Source organism: Lissotriton vulgaris, chromosome 4_1, assembly GCF_964263255.1.
Source record: "Lissotriton vulgaris chromosome 4_1, aLisVul1.2, whole genome shotgun sequence".
Classification (NCBI taxonomy): domain Eukaryota; kingdom Metazoa; phylum Chordata; class Amphibia; order Caudata; family Salamandridae; genus Lissotriton; species Lissotriton vulgaris.
In genome coordinates, this window is record NC_141691.1 from 763,771,890 (window position 1) to 763,790,192 (window position 18,303).

The 18,303-nt window shown below is 41.3% G+C and overlaps 1 protein-coding gene across 3 annotated transcripts in view; it reads right to left on the reverse strand.

Moving 5' to 3' along the window:
* Positions 1 to 18,303, reverse strand: part of LOC147722556 (serpin B10-like) — a 206,064-nt gene that overhangs the window by 98,690 nt on the left and 89,071 nt on the right. For all 3 annotated transcript variants that reach the window (XM_086965090.1, XM_086965091.1, XM_086965092.1), the window contains exon 6: positions 2,780 to 2,922. In XM_086965090.1, coding sequence (XP_086821216.1) covers positions 2,780 to 2,922 — 143 coding nt within the window. The remainder of the gene's footprint in view (positions 1 to 2,779; positions 2,923 to 18,303) is intronic.

An 18,303-nucleotide genomic window follows, 5' to 3' on the forward strand; every position in this document is an offset into this window, starting at 1 on the left:
GTTGCTGCTTGACCAGAGCTCACATTCCAGTCAACCAACAACCCAATTTCTTACATTAATAAATATTTTGAGACCATAACAACAAAGATCAAATAGGTAGAACCAGAGACGTGCAATACTACATATTTCAGTAAAAATTGCGCCTAAAAGCACAACCGTAGTTATCTGGTTGCGCCGGACGGGACAAAGTCTCAAGTACAGGCCTACCGCGATGGAAAGCGGACCGGGTATGGCAGCTCCGAAGAAGCTGCGGGCTGTGATGCGAGGTCCTGCATCAGAGATGCATTGCGTAGTGGTGGTCCCAATAAAGCTGTCAACGTGGCTTGAGATGCAAGGTCATGTACCGTCATCGAGGATGTCATCGACTGAGGCTTGGGATGTGTAGTCCTGCATCAGGAATGCAGCACACAGCACTTGCTCCGAGAGACTGTGAGGTCCACCATCAGGAATACCTCATGTAGTGGCAGTTCTAGTACAAGGCTGAAAGGCCGATAAGTCATGCTGCGTCGGTTCTGCTTGTATCACAGCTGGGCTGGCAGAGCATATTCAGGCCCACTTCCAAGGGTCCAGGATTGGGGTGGCACCTCTTGGGCAGGCAAGACTCACAGCAGACAGAGTCCAGGTGCTAGGTTCAAGGTGGTAGGAGCATTTTCTGTCCCGAGGCTCTGACTAGGCGGCCAACTAGCCCTATGGGTCACTCTGGTGGTCCTGGGTTCAAGATACAACTTTAGTCCCTTTCACTTAGGCAGCAAGGCAGCAGAGTAGCAGGGCAGAAGGCTAGTGGTTCTTCTTGCAGGAGAGCAGCACTGCTCTCCTTTTGAGTCATCCATAGTGCAGAGGTGTATTGATGAGCTGGGTCTGAGTTGAGTCTGAAAGTCCAATATTTATACTTGATGCCTGCTTTGAAGTAGGAAAAGGTTCTGGATGTTTCCACCCCCAAAGGAGCTTGGATATTTCCTGCCTCGCTTCCCTGGTCCCAGCTTCTCTAGGGTCACAAAAGACTAAAGCTCTGGGGAAGAGCCTTAGTGACAGCTCTTTCTTCCTATCAGGTCAGAGACGGCCTATACTGCCAATACCTATTCCACATTTGTCTTACTGTCTGGGAGTTGTACACAAAAACCAACAGCCAGCTAGACCTAGTCTTGTGACCCAGTACACAGGTGGTTTCTCTGGTCACAGATGAGCTATGTTTACTCAGAGGAGAGCACAGAGGATAATATATTCAAGGACATGAACTGATTAAATGAAGTAAACATTTTTGCATAATTTTGAGGGTTAATGTTCATGTTGCTTTAGTAAAATTTACGTTGATATTGCGGGTCGACTCTATTTTCACAAAGAGGTATTGAGGAACATCACGAGAAGCGCAGCATGGGGTATTCTGGGATACATAGTATGTATTTAAACTACGCAATGCAGAGTGGGTTTTTAACACTGAATGTCTGTGGTTTAGTTGAATCTTTGCAATTAATACACGTGACACACCACCTGGCTGCAGTAGGGGACGAGTAACTCAAAGGTTAAATAGTGCGTGATAATTGAGTGAAGGATTTACGAGGAAGATATGTGAGCTGCTGCTATGTAGAAACATTGACGTGACACAAAGGTTTGGTGCTTTTGAAAAACGAGTCGGAACGTCGAGAGCCTGGGTAGTGAAATAATGGATGCAGATAAGATGTCACGGTAAGGGTATTAGAAGTAAAAGCAGCTAAAGGGATTCCAGAGGTGCTTCAAATGAATTAGGCAAACGATGTGGGAGTGTACATTGATGTGCGCGTTTCATAGAGGGGATCATGATATGCAAAATGAACGTTATGATACAAATGGTTATAATTGCAGCATAGCTAAATTATTTAATGCCAAATACTCTGTGTTGTCATAAATGGTGTTATTTTTATTAAATTATTCATTGAATGAGCCACAATTGTGATGACGGTCTCACACATGAATTGTTTCATTATTTTTAATGTAGATACCCCCGAAGAAGGGTTAATCCCGAAATGCATTGGGTGATTTTTAAATAAAAGTTGTGACATGTGGAAACCCTCTTGTCTCCTGTGTTTGCATAAAACATCTTCACATTGGATTTGAATGGATACAAATAATTGAAGTAATTAAACTAAAAGGATAAAGAGTACATTGGATAAAAAAATGAATACGTTGAAGATTAAAAAAGGATTTGATTGATTGGATTCATTCAAGCAATTTTGGCTGTGCTGCTCGAAGGGGAACTAACATTGAGTTCTCTTAGTGTTTCAAAAGGTTTATTTTGCCAGGTCTAAATGGCGTTTTAAAACTGCATACACAGGTGGCAATGGTGTGCCTGAATTATGTTTAATGTGCAACTTAAGTGGGTGGCAAAATCATTGCTGCAAGCCTACTAGTAGCATTTAATTTACAGGGCCTGGCTATATGCAGTAGGGGCGTATAAGTAAATTAAATGTGCCAATTGAATGTAAACCAATTTTGCCATGCTTAACAAAGAGAGCTCAAGCACTGTAGCACTGGTTAGCAGTGGTGAAGTCTGCAGAGTCCTAAAGATAACAAAAATTAATCAACAGTAAGGCAAAATGTTTGGTGAAAGACCACCCTAAGGCTGATAAGTCTAATAACCCACATTAGCACTTCAGTGGCCCCACGAAAAAGCTCACAGTGGTGTTATAACATAAATGTATTAAGGCATTCTAACATTAAGTGCTTCTGAAAAGGCATGAACTTCTCAAATATGTTCAATAGATGTAAACCAAGAATCAACTGATTGTACAGTGTTTTTACTTACCTTGCTCATTTTAAACTCTTTTTCTTCAGTATGTTCCTCATTGAATTTAGTTGCCCAGTTTCCCTTGAAGTAAATGGCATTCACCAGCACCATAATTGTAGACGGGTCAAGAGCTCCCTCAGGCAGGAGATTCGTTATTTTATCTTGGGGAATACAGAGACAATGCTCAGTTGAAGTGGTTCAAGTGAGACTGGAAATCACTAATAAATTATTTTGCAATCACACCTCAAAAACTCTTAAGACAAACAAACTTCTAAAAAAGACACCATTTTGGAAAGCTACCACATTACATTATGCCATAACGTTGCATGTTAAGATCATTTATGTATGTTTCATGTGGTTGGAAGAAAGCACATCAGGTTGTATGAATATGTACGATTAATAGAAGCAATAAATACTGATTAGGTGCATCCTTGTAAACTCATGTTTAGGGTCTTATTTAGAGTTGTGTGGTAATGCCAAATGCTCTGATTTGTACATAACATGATAAATTGTCTGCTGGAGGATCCTTCTCCAACTAAGAATTGCTGTTGGCAATACCTTCTAATATTCTGCATCAGCATTTGACATATGTGAGGAAAAAGCTTTTTGCAGGTTCACCCCCAACCCCCCTTTTTGCCCCACTTTTTGAATGTTAGGTACTGGTGTAATGACTTTAATGTTGTGGCCCTTGCTGACCAGGCACCAGTGCATGTGCTCTTACCCTTAAAAGTATATGTTTAATTGTCTTATACTCAATTAACATAGGTCAACTTATTTATAAGTCCCTAGTATATGATACCAGGAGTATCCAGGCCCTGTAAGTTAAAGTGTCCCTCAGGAGCTGCAGCACTTATTGAGCCATCTTGAGTGTTACAAAGTAAAGCATGTCTACCAGACTGCCACAGCAGACTGGTAGAGCAAGTTTAAACTGCTAACTCGAGTTTGCATTTATAGTAACGGCAACGCCCAAACATTCCTTTTTAATATATATATAAGTCACCCCTGAGGTGGGCCTAGCGAGCCCTAAGACAGGATGTTGTATATTAAAATGTAGGCCATGTATTTTTACAAGCCCTGACATTAAAAACCCCACATTGTAGCTTTCTATTGTAGAATGGCTAGTAGCCCCATTGACGAGTACAGAGTTACACGCTGACAAGTCAGCAGTGCTAACTTCTGAATGGGACAACTAAATATGATACACCAAAGTATAAAACGAATCATTGCATTAAAGCCAACTTGATGCTCAAGTTACACTTTTGCACAAATAGCAACTTTAGAAAATTGCCACTTTGTTGCTTAAAGTTTTCCAATGAGTCAGACAGCCTTCTACCCTCCTAGAGGGAGTTGTGAATGACTCTCAGGAAGGAACACAAAGGTCCTGCTGTTGGAAGAGGTAGTACATCTTCGTGGCAGGAAGGCCAAACATGGTATGAGCCCAAATTGAGCTTCAAAGGGGAAGCCAACTTTGAAGGGCAAATGGTGGAAACACAAGAGAGGTGCTGCTGTTTTGAAGATAGGTTCGAATTTAAGACAGAGAGGGGCAAGCTGCTACCAAACCAGTTTTTCTGTGGGTGTGAGGCCCCAAGGAGCCATACCTCTGGGATATGCCGTGGAGCTCCACACGCGAAGAGAATTGGGTCTGCCATGTTGGGAGTAGGCAGAATGGTGCATTCTGGGTCAGCAAGATGCCACTCTTCCCAGAAAGGTGTCATTAGCCGGTAGGGGACCTGTTAGTCCATTGGCTAGTAGTCACCGCATCCCCTGGGGCACAAACTGGTCAAAAAAGTGCCACGCCTAGCACCGAGACCTCAGATTACATCTGGACTAGAGAGAGGACCGAAGAAGGACTGCTCTTTTGATTCCCTGGACCCAGAAAAGAGAGGCTGCCCAAACACAGGACTGCACCTGCTGCTACATGGCCTAGCAAGGAGAGGACTGTGCATGTGGTTCCCTGCTGAAGGAAAGGTCATCCCAAGCCCCACACATATGAAGTAACTCGAAGAGTTAGTTGGCTGGCTTTCTGTTACAGCTACAGGGCCACAAAAGCTGAAGATGCCCACCTTGGCAAGTTGGTAGCCAGGAACGCCTGACCTCCCTTGACTGTCAAAGTGCAGCCTGGGAGGATAAGGGCCTGATTTAGATATCAACGGATGGGTTACTATGTCACAAAGGGATGGATATCCCATCCCCTAATATCCTATGGGATTAAGATTTCAGCTGACAGGATATCCGCCACCGTTGTGACAGAGTAACCCATACGCAATATCTAAATCAGGCCCTAAGTCTCAACTCTCAAAAGTTACATATGAGTCTGCTGAACCCAGGTACGTTAGTATAAAACAAAAATGGTCCTAGACATATCTTAAGACACCCATTAATGTAACACTTGTTATTTATATATTGAGTAAATTCATCCAAAACAGAAACAGGAAATATAATTCTTTACAGAGCCAGAATTGTTTCTGATTAGTAGATGTTGGGTACAACACATTGATATTAAATTCTGGCTCTGTAAAGAATTATATTTGTCTTAAGATATGTCTAGGACCATTTTTGTTTTATACTAATTGATACCCAGGTCCTTTGACTTATTGGGTTAACCCCGTTAAATTAATGGTCCCAGGTACGTTGTCAGAGTGCCGTTTGGTTGCCTAGCAAGGTCTAGCAAGGAAGCTACTGGGAGGTAAAAGAACAGCTGGTTTCGCTGTGATCAGGGACTAGTAGGCCAGTAGTAAATGGTATTTGGCTGGCCTTTATCCGCACTTCAAGGGACATCCGCCCCACCATGTTCATGAACCATGGAGGGGCTCCAGGAAGACCCCCATCACTGGGTCAGCATCCTCAGCATCATAGGCACCCAGTATCCCTTGGATCAGGCCCACTCCATTAAAGTCTATGGAGTTTCGACCATAGAGCCTGGAAGTGGACTGCAGATTGCTTAGACTGCGAGGTAACTGTTCAACCTGACCTTATTGGTCCTCGTGAGTGGCTACCTGCTGGAGCTGGTCACCCCAAGACTGCTGACATAGGTGTTTACAATTTTTATAAAAGTTTTAAAAGTTTACCGCTATTGCGGCCCATTACAATGAATAATTGTGCACGTGAAAAGCAGTGATTTATTGTTCCTTTAAAAATTCATACCTCCGGAACCCTCTAGTAGATGTTTGTCATTGAAGTGTCTATTTAAAGATAAAAATACAGCCTAATGTAATGCATTGTTGATGGATTTTTATTGTGTTGTGTTTTCTTCTTATTCAAATGTTTTGGCTCTTCAACAGAGTTATCATTTCCACTGCTACCCCGCGAACTGGATGATTTTCTGCTACTGCCCAACTATAAGTCTGTCTCCTAGGCCCTGATTTAGAGTTTGGCAAAAGGGTACTTCATCACAAATGTAACGGATATCCTATCCACATACTCAAACATGCATGATATCATACTGCACTTGTAATAAGGCGGACAGGATATTGGTCATGTTTGTGATCAAGCACCCAGCTGCCAAACTGTAAAATAGGCCCTTAAACGTTATCCCCACGATTCTGCCTCCTTCGCTCTTGTCCTCATTTATCATGAGACTAGTGTACTTCGCCAGATGGGCAGAGCACTACCCAAACACAAAAGTACTTCTAACACAAATTCTGCTCTCTGTGAGTGTGCCCAAACTACAATCCCTTCATAATGCACACCAAGTTTGCAGGGATTGGAATGAAAGTATACTAATAGTGGGACATGGAGCAAAAAGAGGGGCAAGGAAGGAAGCATGATAGTAATGACACCCCGTTGCTCATCCCAGGCACACTAGTGGAGAGGGGATTTTAATGTGCAAACTCACACAATGTAATGACTCACAGCTTTTCAATTTCTTTTAAAACAGTTTGGGCCCAATTTATATCTTGATGGTAAGCATACTCCATTACAAATCCAACAGAGTATGTTTACTGCCATGATAATGGTCCGCCTGCCGAATTTAGATGCGGGCAGACCATAGATTTAAAAACAGCTGAGACTAATCCAGCATCTCTGTGAATAAATCCCTCTGACAGCTCTATGGAGTAAGGGCCACAGGAGGCAGTGGCCTTTCATTCCACCCACTTCATTTAGAAGGGCTGAAAGAGAGGTCAGTTTTCAATTTCCGTGACCGCCAGGAAAACCCCAATGGTAAGGGGCAGTTAAAACTGCTAAATTCTCCCCTCGCCATGGGAGAGAGCTCCCATGGCGAGGGGAGCATTATCTTCCAGCTTCAGGATTATCTTTTGGAAAATAAATAAAGGAAACTGTTTGGTGTAGGGCTCTGTCATGCTGATGAAGCCCTGCACCAAACAGCAAAATGATTTGACAGAAAACGCTGTGACGATGATTCCTGGCAATGCTTTATGAATGACCTCCAGCCTGGTGATCGTTTATAACTTTAGCGGTTGGTCCCTTCACCAGGGCAAAAGAGCAATTTACTCTGTCATCCTGGTGGAACAAAAAACAGGAAATAAACTGTGCCCTTTCTCCTCTTCACAAGCAGGCAAAGTTGAAAAAAGATTGTGTAAATTGGGCCCTTGAAGGCAGCAGGAACATTCCCACTGCTGCATGGGGCCACAGGTGAGCTGTTTAAAAGGTCATTAAAATCTGCAGAAGAAAAATATTCCACTGATCTACCAATCAGTCCTCACACCATGCTACAGCCCTGAAACAGCCACATTAAAGTAGCCTATGATGTCCTCCTCAACAACAGGAACTACCTATGCTTCGTGGTCCTGCTTGACCTCTTAGCAACCGTCAATAAACAAACCATCCAGCTCTGACCAATGCCCTGAAAACACACATGAGATTTTCGAGCAAGATCTTGGATGGTTTTGTATTTTGTCTTACTTTTTGACCACAGATCATGCAAATTGGTTCTACAAAATCATGGACACTCCCTGTCACCTGTAGTGTTCCCAAGAGCTCTATTCTCTCTCCCGTCATCTTGAACCTCTACATAGAAACCTTCAGATCCATTCTTGCAGACAGGAACATCAAGATCCGTTCGATACTCAACTCTACTTAAAAATATTCCCTCTTAACAAAATCCAAAGACTCAGCTCCTGCCTCGAACTTATCCAGTGTAAAATGTCAACTAACTTCCTCAAGCTAAACCTAAAAAATAAAAATCCTTCTGCTTGTCCACAGAACCCCAGATACATGTCTGACTCTCCAATTTAAACCTCCAAGGCTTCACCCTCCAGGTGGCAGATCATACAAAATGTCTGGGATTCACCGTCGACACAGACCTCTTATTTAAGCATCACATTGCCAGGAAGACAAAGATATCTCGGTTTCAACTCTCCCTCTGGAAAAAAGGGAAGTGGTTCCTACTTGGAAGTGATTTCAGAGAAACCATACAAGCCTTAATCCTATTCCATCTGAAAGGAGGCAACGCCCTGCTCACTGCCTCCCCGATACAAACCTGGTACCCCTGAAAGGTATCCTACATGCAGATAATGTGGTGATATGTTACTTTTAAGATCAGTAGCCCTATCATGATCCTGGTCACTGCACCAACGCAGAAGAGTTCTGTGTGTTTCTATTCCCGTCTCCAGCGCACATTTTTAGCCAGATGTACGACCATTCCATTTTGTGCAACGTTTTGTGACTCAAGATTTGCGACTCGCAAATTGTAATGTACAACAGTGTCTACGACACTGTTTGCGATTCCCAATGGGGTCGCAAATGACCTACTTCATCAATATGCATGAGGCAGGTCGCAATTTGCGACCCATCGGGAATGGCCAGCACTCACAGGAATGGTGGCTCGCTGGGGTCAGCAGACCACCATGTCTGTGACTGCTTTTAAATAAAGCAGTTTTAAAAAAAAATCTCCCATTTTCCTTAAAAGAAAACACGATGCATTTAAAAAAGAAAAATTAATCATTTCTGTTTCATTTTTGAAGAGTAGGCAGTGGTCCGTGGAACCACTGCCTGCTCTTAAAAAATATTCTCGCAGCCCAACACAAAGGGGAAGTGGTCCCTTAGGGACCCCTTCCAGCTTGCTACAGGCTTACCACTTAATTGAAGTAGGTGGTTACTGAGATTGTTTTGCGACCTCATTTGTGGTTGCAAAACAATCGTACATACCAGTGCAACTCGCTTTTAGTAAGGGACACTCTTAGCACGCCCCTTCCTAATGGTGAATCGCAAACCCTATTTTGCGAGTCGGTAATAGGTTACCGACTCACAAAATAGGGTTTGTACATACCACACACCTTTTTAGCAGTCACAAATAGGCCAATTTGCTGTTTGTGACTGCCAAAATGGTTGTATATGAGGCCCATTATCTCTTATAATCTCTACGTTAGTGCACGGCGGCAGACAGAAGAGTCGCGGATATCCTGGGAAGAAATTGCATCTTTGTGTTTCCGAACTCATGAGGGTGTCTGTCAGTTTTGTTTTTTTTGTCTACAGTGCATACATGAACTCAACTAATTACAGAGGTTTTAATGGTTTGCAGAAAGCAGAGATCAGAAACAAGAAGAGGCAATTCCTGGCTTATGTGTCTGAGCTTTGCTGCCTACACTAACTCAGAGATTTGTAGAGCAACAGTATGCGCTGAAGACGGGAAAAATCTATATCACAGACCCCTTTGCCATCAGCAGAGGGCAGATGGCCCCTGCTGTCAGCAGCACATGCACTAACTTGGAGATTTTTTGAGTTCATGTACACGCTGTAGATGGAAAAATTAAATATGAAGACCCCTTCTGCACAGGGCACATAATGGGATCATGATATGTCTTCAGATTTCTAAAAAAGACGTGTGAAATGCCATGACACTGTTGGACTTTTGAGCTAATCTCTGATGATAACGTCCATAGCCAGTAAAGTAGCAAGGTTGGCACAGCCTTAATGCAAGAGAGAATAAAGGGCCCCTCGCTCTGATTGAGTAGCAAAAGGCAGCTATAATTTGGGTGTAGTGGGCCTCCCAAACTCCTAAGCCTGTGTGACACTGCACCTGCTCTAGCAGTGACAGCATGTCATAGTTTCTGTCTAAGCAATATTTATAGTTTTAACCAGTGCTTAATTGTGTGGGTGTTTGCTGATGCTTGGCACCAACACTTAATTCCCAACACCAACACTAATATTTCTGACAGTCCACCAGATGTTTGCGCTGCCTGTCAATTTTTTATCAGATCAGAAAAAAATGAAAATAATAATACCTCATACAGGCCATTCTTAGAACTTTAGCGACATGGAATAATCTAAATTATCACATTTGCTGAAGTTTGATAGCCAGTCAGAAGCTATGTCACTGCAATTTTGCAGCACCGGCAGGGTGTGCAAGCTGAATTGGCCTCTCTTTAACCAATGCCTATTAAAAAGATGAAGAATTGTTTTACCGATGAGGCTTGACTTTCATCAAAAACCTTCCACCCCCCAGGATACTGTAGGAATTATTGCAAAATGTTGGATTATGAAATGCTAATGATTGCCCCATACAACTCTAATTCCAATGCTAATTATTCTTAATTAAAGTAAACGTGAATGGTTATTAACCCTTTCCTGTACGGGAGCACTACCTGGCTGGTGCTGCGAATGACCGTTGGCCGACGCAGCCCCACCCGTTTTTCGAACGTTCCTCACTGGCGCAGAACGTTCGAAGCAGCTATGGAGTTAAATATCTAACTTCTAGGGCAAGTATTTAGTCTTCTGATTGTGAGTTGCGTCATATAAACAAAGATGGAGCCCCAAGGACTCGCATGCTTTTGGAGTCAGGTGTCCCGACTTGTCTTAGGCTCGTCTATCAGAGTAATTAAAGTTAGGAAATGGTAAGTAAAATGAGGAACCGGGAGTCTCTACGGGGCGGCTGAAATGTTACAGTGTATCAAAAACGACAAGAAGTTGTTTTAGTGATTATTGGAAGACGAGGACCCCTGGCCTAAGCAGTTTCTACGATTTCAACCTCCAAACAAAACACAAAAATACAAAAACAAGTATACACCAAATACTGAAATATAATTTTTTTTTGCTGAATTAACAATCAAATACATATTTATAATTTCAATTTTGCTTCTTTATTTGTATATACTGTATTCATTGTAATATTATTTAAGTTGGTAGAACAGTTACTGACCCATTAGTAGGCCTCACGCACACCCAGAGGTCCTCGGACCACAGGGTAAAAATTCATGCCACAGAGAGACGTGCAAGCGCGCAATCTAAGATGGCGGCTCAGAACTAAACTCTGGCTAACCTGTCCATACGATGAGGTAAAATTAAGCCGAAATTGCAGGAATTTTGTATATCCTGCTATAGTTACTGCTTACCTTATGCAGAAGGAGTGTTTCTTCAACTTTCCTGGCGATTTGGGCGACTTCTGGACCTCCTCTGGCTGTGTGCTCACTTCCACTGGGACCTTCCCTCAGCCTAATCCAAAGTTCCCGTCAGGGAGGCGGATTCCTACTCTAAGAGAGGGCGCAGCTTCGGCCTTGGTTTCCACCCACAGCTAGTTTTAGCTGCTGCACCAGTTTGAACCTTTTAACTTTATTTTATATTGTAATTTTGATGATTTTAATCTGTGTTTCTTCATTTTATTAATTTGAATGAGAATGGAAAATAAATCTACATCTACATCAAATAAATGAGCAAACACTTTCTCCTCCACCTGTGAAGTAAAAAATGGTAGGTTCATCGGAACCCTCCCTTGTTACTATTCTGGAGGAATTAAAGGCTGTTAGATCAAAAACTGACAATATTGCCATGGAAAATAAAAATATACGGAAAGACATGGCCAGTCTTACAATGAAGGTTACAGATAATGAGATCAAACTGCATGATGTTATAGCCAAAATGGGTAAGATATTGTCAATGGTTACAAAATCCACTTCATCAATACTAGATTAATTGAGTTGGAGAACAGGAAGAGGCAATATTTTAATTTGTCTGAAGATATTGAAGGGAATGATTGTAGGTGATATTTAGAAAATCTACTACCTAATTTATTGAATGTGAAGTTCTTGGAAAGAGTTTAAATAGATAAAGCACATCGCATTCCATCTCATTGCAAACCAGGTCAGACTAAGCCTAGACAAGTTATCTTCAAGGTTGTATGTCACCATCACCTTGTTCTTATCAGAAAGGCAGCTAGTGAAATTCCTTCTCTTCCAGTTAATGGCTCAAAGATTTTCATCCATCAAGACTTTGCCAAGGAGACGGTTGCGATACAACGAGATTTTGCAGCTTTGAGACCACGGTTCAATCTGGCTTCAAGTGTGGACTCTTCGATCCATCCATCATGCGTATCTGGAAAGACGATATCTCCAAATCCTTTCATCAACCAAAGGACCTGCAAGCTTTTCTGGATAACTACTCTCCTCTATCAATGGATACACATGACTCTCCAACTTGAAGTTATTCGGACAGTATTACTACTTATGCTTCATTACCTGTATGGTAACTCGTAGGTATATTTGTTGTCAAGTTAGTATTGCTACTGTTATTACTATGGTGCGAGTGTGCTCCTCCCTCTCTTTTCTTTCCCTCTCTTGGATGCTCGTGTGTGTCTCTTCACTGGTTATGTTTGTTGTATCTATGTTGAATTGTATGAAATAAAAATGTATGCTTCACTGGATAATATCGTTGCCGCTTCTTTTTACCTGATTTAAGAAAAAAGTCACGCAAAGAGGTCCTTACCTGGTCTTTTTTTCGCCATGGATTGTGAAACAGGAACATCATTATATATACATTAACGTACATGCAAAGAAAATGGGTTGGCCAGATTATCTCCTCCCCTGCGCAAGGTAACAAAAATGGCATGGCTACTCTTTTTTTCAAAAAGTCTTCAACTACAAGCTCTAGGCTAAAAATCTGATATAGAAGGTATATTTCGTTTAGTTAAAGTCAAGATTGGAGATATGATTTTACACATAATTAATATCTATGGGCCAACAGCAGATGACCCTAATTTTTGGTCTCACATTACTTCTGAGATTTTCCAAGTTGGGAAAGCTTCCTTAATTCTAGGGGGTGATTTTAATTTGATTAGTGATCCTCTTTTAGATAGAATATCACTGACCAAATAGACTCCCCCCAAAGTGTTTCATTCCCTCAGACCGTTATTCAAAAACACTAAATTGGTTGACATCTGGAGGTTACATTTTCCAACCTAGAAACAATTCACATTTTTCTCCAATCCAAATAACTCTCATTCGCTCCTATATTATTTGCTGGTATCTAGAGACCTAGTGAAGACTTTAACTCGACCTACATTGGTAAAATTGAAATTTCTGACCATGCAATAATTTCACTTCATCTACAAAAGATTAACTCTACAGTCTCTGGAGAATGAATGTTAATGTTGTTCTTCAGGAAGTTCATAGAGATACCATTTTAAAAGCCATTCATGAATATTTTTCACATAATCATGATGATGTTACTTCCCCTATTGTAAAATGGGATGCTTTTAAAGCTTATTTAAGAAGAGTCGTTATTTCTACAATGGCACATGAGAATAAATCATTTAATACCAAATTGTTCACTCTAGAAAAACAGATCACAAAAATTGAATGTCTGTTTATCTCTTCTCAAAGTCTTGTATTTAAAACCGCATTGCAAAAACTCAGATACGAGTATAGTTCCATGTTGAGTAAATGAGCTGGTATACAGATTGCTAGCCAGAAAGCTAAACTTGCTTTTAATGCTAACAAGTCGGGAAAACGTTTATCTAATTATCTTCGCATTAGGAAAGATAGAAATCAAATTCTTGCTATCCATAGACACAGTGGCACTGTTGCTGCATCTACCCCACATATTATAGATGAATTTCTTAAATTCTTCTCTTCCTTATAGTAACCCTAGTCTTATTGATTCTCAAATTTTTGTTAATTTTTTAACCTTGACCAATTTACCCCAACTTTCCCAGCTTGATCAAATTAAATTATATAATCCTATCACAACAGCTGAACTTTTATGAATGAATGAATGAATGAATGTATACGCACTTGTAAAGCGCATGGCTACCCAAGGCCCAAGGGCACCCCAGCGCTTCCTGTGACACTGTATCATTCACCACTGCTCATGGAAAGAGAAAGGTCTTCAGCTGCTTCCTGAACATGAGATAATCATGTTCAAGACGATTAAAGTCTGGAAGCTGGTTCCCAAACTTGCCCGCGCTGTAGGGGAACCTTAGACCTCCCGCCCGTGACCATTTAATCCTAGGAACTGCAAGAAGTAGTTTATTGTTAAAGTCCTGTTGGTGTGATATAATTGCACCATGGACTGAATCAAAGGAGTGCCATTGCCAGCAATGGACTTTTAGATAATACACATTGCCTTAAAAGTGATTCTTTCCTGAACAGGAAGCCAAAGCAACCGACTAAGCACTAACTTCGCGGAATTACGTTACGGGACATTCATTAAGAGGCGGCCGCACAGTTCTGGACAGTCTGAAAGATCTTAGTGGTTCCTTTGCCGCGCACCCAAGTAAAGTGCATTCGCATAGTCCAGTCGTGATAACATAAGAGCTTGGACCAGCATATGCCTGGCTTCAAAAGGAAGGAGAGGAAGAATCTTCCTTATCAATCTAAGAAGACCATAGCAGTTAGCAGCAACTTTACGTGCTTGTTCTGTAAAGTTAAGGATGCAGTCAAACCATACGCCCAGACTCTTAATTTGTTTCTTTGGTACAGGGGGGGGGGGGGCAAGACAGCTGGGCCACATAGCATCTATATAGGTTAATAGGATAATATATTGACTATTCAATCGCTTAAACCTCAAAAATCTCCGGGCCCTGATGGTATTCCTGCAGAATTTTATAAAAACCTTTGCTGCCACTCTTATTCCCCACCTTTATCACCTATTCACTACATTTTCTCAATCTGGTATACTTAATGGCTCTTTTACCGAGGCATTAATTATAGTTCTACCAAAGCCAGATAAAGACCATACCGAAGTTTTAAATTATTGTCCTATTTTTCTGATAAACCAAGATTGCAAAATGTTTGCAAAAATCCTAGCCACCAGATTAGCTCAGGTCTTGTCGTCCCTTATTCATATAGATCAATCTGGATTTATGTCAAAACGCTTTTTTGTCAACAACACAAGACTCTTTTTTCATGCTATTGATAAGGCTTCTACCCTCACCTCTACTGCTGGCCTACTAGCTTTAGACACGGAGAAAGCGTTTGATAAGGTTCACTGGCAGTTTCTTTTTCGTACACTTTCATCTTTTAATTTTGGCAATAATTTTATAAAAATGATATCGATTTTATATGGCTCCCCTTCTTCCAAACTCTTTATTAATGGTCAATTTTCAAATCCCTTCTATCTCTATAGAGGAACTCAACAAGGCTGTCCATTGTCGCCTCTTCTTTTTGTGTTGGCAATTGAACCTTTTCTTTCCCACAATCGAAACTCTGTCGAGATTGAAGGAATTATATTAGCTGCTGTTAATCTTAAAATGTCTGCCTATGCAGATGATGTCTTATTATACCTTACTAATCCAACCACCTCTCCCTCTGCGGTTTTAAATATCCTATTGTCTCTGTCTATACCTTGAATACTCATAAAACAGAATTTTTCTCCTTGAATATTCACTGTACACCCTCAGTACTGGACAACACTGAAATTATATGGCAAAAAAAGAAAATCAAATATCTAGGTCTGTGGTTCCCAAACTGTGCGCCGTGGCACCCTGGTGCGTCCTCCAAATTAGCCAGGGGCGCCACTCTCCAAAGGTTTAAGATGTTTGAATTCAAGTCATAATAAATTGCTGGTACTGCATGGCAAGAGGTCACCTGTGGCTAGGAGAAATACATTCATAAATTATAGAAAGAAAGAAAATATGTTAATTGATTTGGACCATAAGTTGAATATGAGGTATGTTATTTGCTTAATGATTCCTTAATTTTAATCAGTGGTTTAAATGGAATTATAAACGTTCAGGTATTCACTACCCCAGAGTACCTTAGCCTCTGAAAAGGGCCAGTGCTCTCCGATTAAGTGTACTGCACAATTGCTGAGAAATGCAATTAAGATTCAATGAAGATGCTCAGCACAGGCCAGTACTAGCCCATTTAAAGCACTGTCAATACATTTTCATCTATGGTCATTTGAAAGGTACCATCACTTGTGTGAGCAACAGAGGTGAAGGTTTATTCAAAACATATTTTTTCACCTATTCACAATAATGCAACACCTTGTTCACAAACGTGTTTGCTTTTTAGTTTGTGTTTAATTTATTCAGAAGAGTGCATATTGCACTGCTGATCTTATTTATTTCATAAAGCCTGTGTAACAGAAATTGCAGAAAGCAAACAGTGCTCTTGAAGTCACAGTGCACCTTCTCCTGGTGCAGTGCATCTTGTGATCTTTGAAAGTGGCGGAGTGTCCTACTTGCCCTGAACTGTAGCGAGTGAGTGAGCCCAACCTCTTCGAGAGAAGGTTGGAATGTGTTCTTCCCCCAAAAATGATTTGAGAAAAAATGGGTTCAAATAGTGCATGTTAAAGTACACTTTTCACATACACTTGCTACAATGCGCTGGGTTTTGAAAGCGATGCCAAAGGGGATGATATCCATCATCCCCTTAGGTTTTGCTGGGTTCTGAAAGGGCACTTAAATATTCAAGTCCTTTGTTTGGTGTGCCACGCCATTGAAACCTGACACTTCTTCATGAGTTGACCTATTTTGTTTCCAAAATGTGCTATGGGTGCCCCATATGTCAAAATTACCTCAATTGTGCCTGGACCTGCATTTTGCCACAGGTATCACCATTTGCCGTGGATGCCGCTTTAGCCCAAAATTACATACAATGTGCAAGTGCCAGAATGTTGCGTTAGTGTCATCTATACACCATTAGTGACCCTTATGCCACAAATTGCCAGAGCCAGAATTTTCTCATGGTCACCCCTTTCTCATATACCACAGTTGTTTTCTGTTATGTCAAGAATTACCTTCAATATGCCCACTCCAGAATTTTACCACGGGCGCTCCCCATATTAAGACGTCCCTCCAGTATGCCAGCTCCAGCGTTTTTTTATAGGTGCCCAATGCCAAGACTTACTTCCAGTATGCCAGCTTCATCATATTGCCATGGGTTCCCCATATGCCAAGTTTTGCCACTAGTATGTCAGTGCTAGTGTTTTGTTAAAGGCGCTTTTTATAATAAGATTTGCCCCAGTTACCAGCACTTTGCCATTGGTGCGTGTATAAGTCAGGAATTACTTTCTGTATGCTAGTACCAATGGCAAACTCACATGTCAAACACCGCATCCTCATTCAGTAACTCACACACATTGTTAAACACATTCTTACACATTCATGCTCACATACTTGTACTCACCCATTCATTCTTTTTCACTCTCTTGACTGTCACTCATTCTGACCCATTCACACTCATTTACTCTCACTTGCACTCTAACTCATAGTTTCTCCTTCACTGACACTCACTTGAACTCCCTCTTACACACTTATTCCATTCAGTCTTGCTTATTCTCACTCACTCTGACTCACTCATTCTCAATTATTTATGTGCACACACCTTCACATTCACAGTTACTCTCACTCTCTCGTACTTTCTCACTCACTCACTCACACTCACATGTTGTTTCTTTTACTCTCACCCATTCTCACTTATTCTCACTCACTCTGACTCAATCATTTTCACTCACAGTTACAGTCACTCACTGGCACTCACAGTCTCCGACACTACCACTCACTCACTCACGCATAATTCCTATCAGCTCACTCTCTCACTCGCAAGAACTCTTTCTCTAACTCACTTTGACTTACTCCTACTCAGTTACTGGCACCCAGCCTTACTCATTTTCAGTCACAACCTGTCACTCAGTGGATTTTTTTTACTTGCATTGATTTGGAGACAATTTTAGGGAGGAGACAGCAAAAATAAAACTCTATGTGTTTAAATAATTGTGAGTCACCCTGCTGAGATGGGTGTGTTGACACGTATGACATGGGTAGAAATGGAAGTGCATGCAAATATCATTCAAGCACACAAACACTTTGGCAATGGGGCCTACATGCATAGGGGTGCTATCTAGCACTATAAGTGGGGTAAAAAAGTTTGAAGGGGTACTTTAAAAAAGACTTGGGCAAAGAAGTGTAAGTAGGAATATTTTATTAGAGGTGCCGCCTTAGTAATACGAAACACCCTGCGTATATGATTATAATACCTTCATAAGCTTCTTCCCAATAATTTTCAGGGAGAAAAATCGAAGTACTCCAGAGGCCGGGCTTACATCCACCCCACCCTTCAAAAAAAGTAACAGTGGGGAGCCACGGGCGATGACCAATGGGTCAAGGGAGCCACGGGTCGAAAAAGTTTGGGAAAAACTGATCTAAGTATATTCTTTACACTCCCCTTAAAACACTCCATTACTCTGAATTGTGACTATCTATTTAACAAAATTACAGAAAAAATTTGTCATGGTGGGGGAAACTTGAAACCATTAAAATGGTATTAGCACCAATCATCTTTTACACCTTGTCTATGATGCTTGTACAATTACCTCTCTCAATGTACAAAAGAAATTGATAAGCTTAGTTCAAAATTTATATGGAA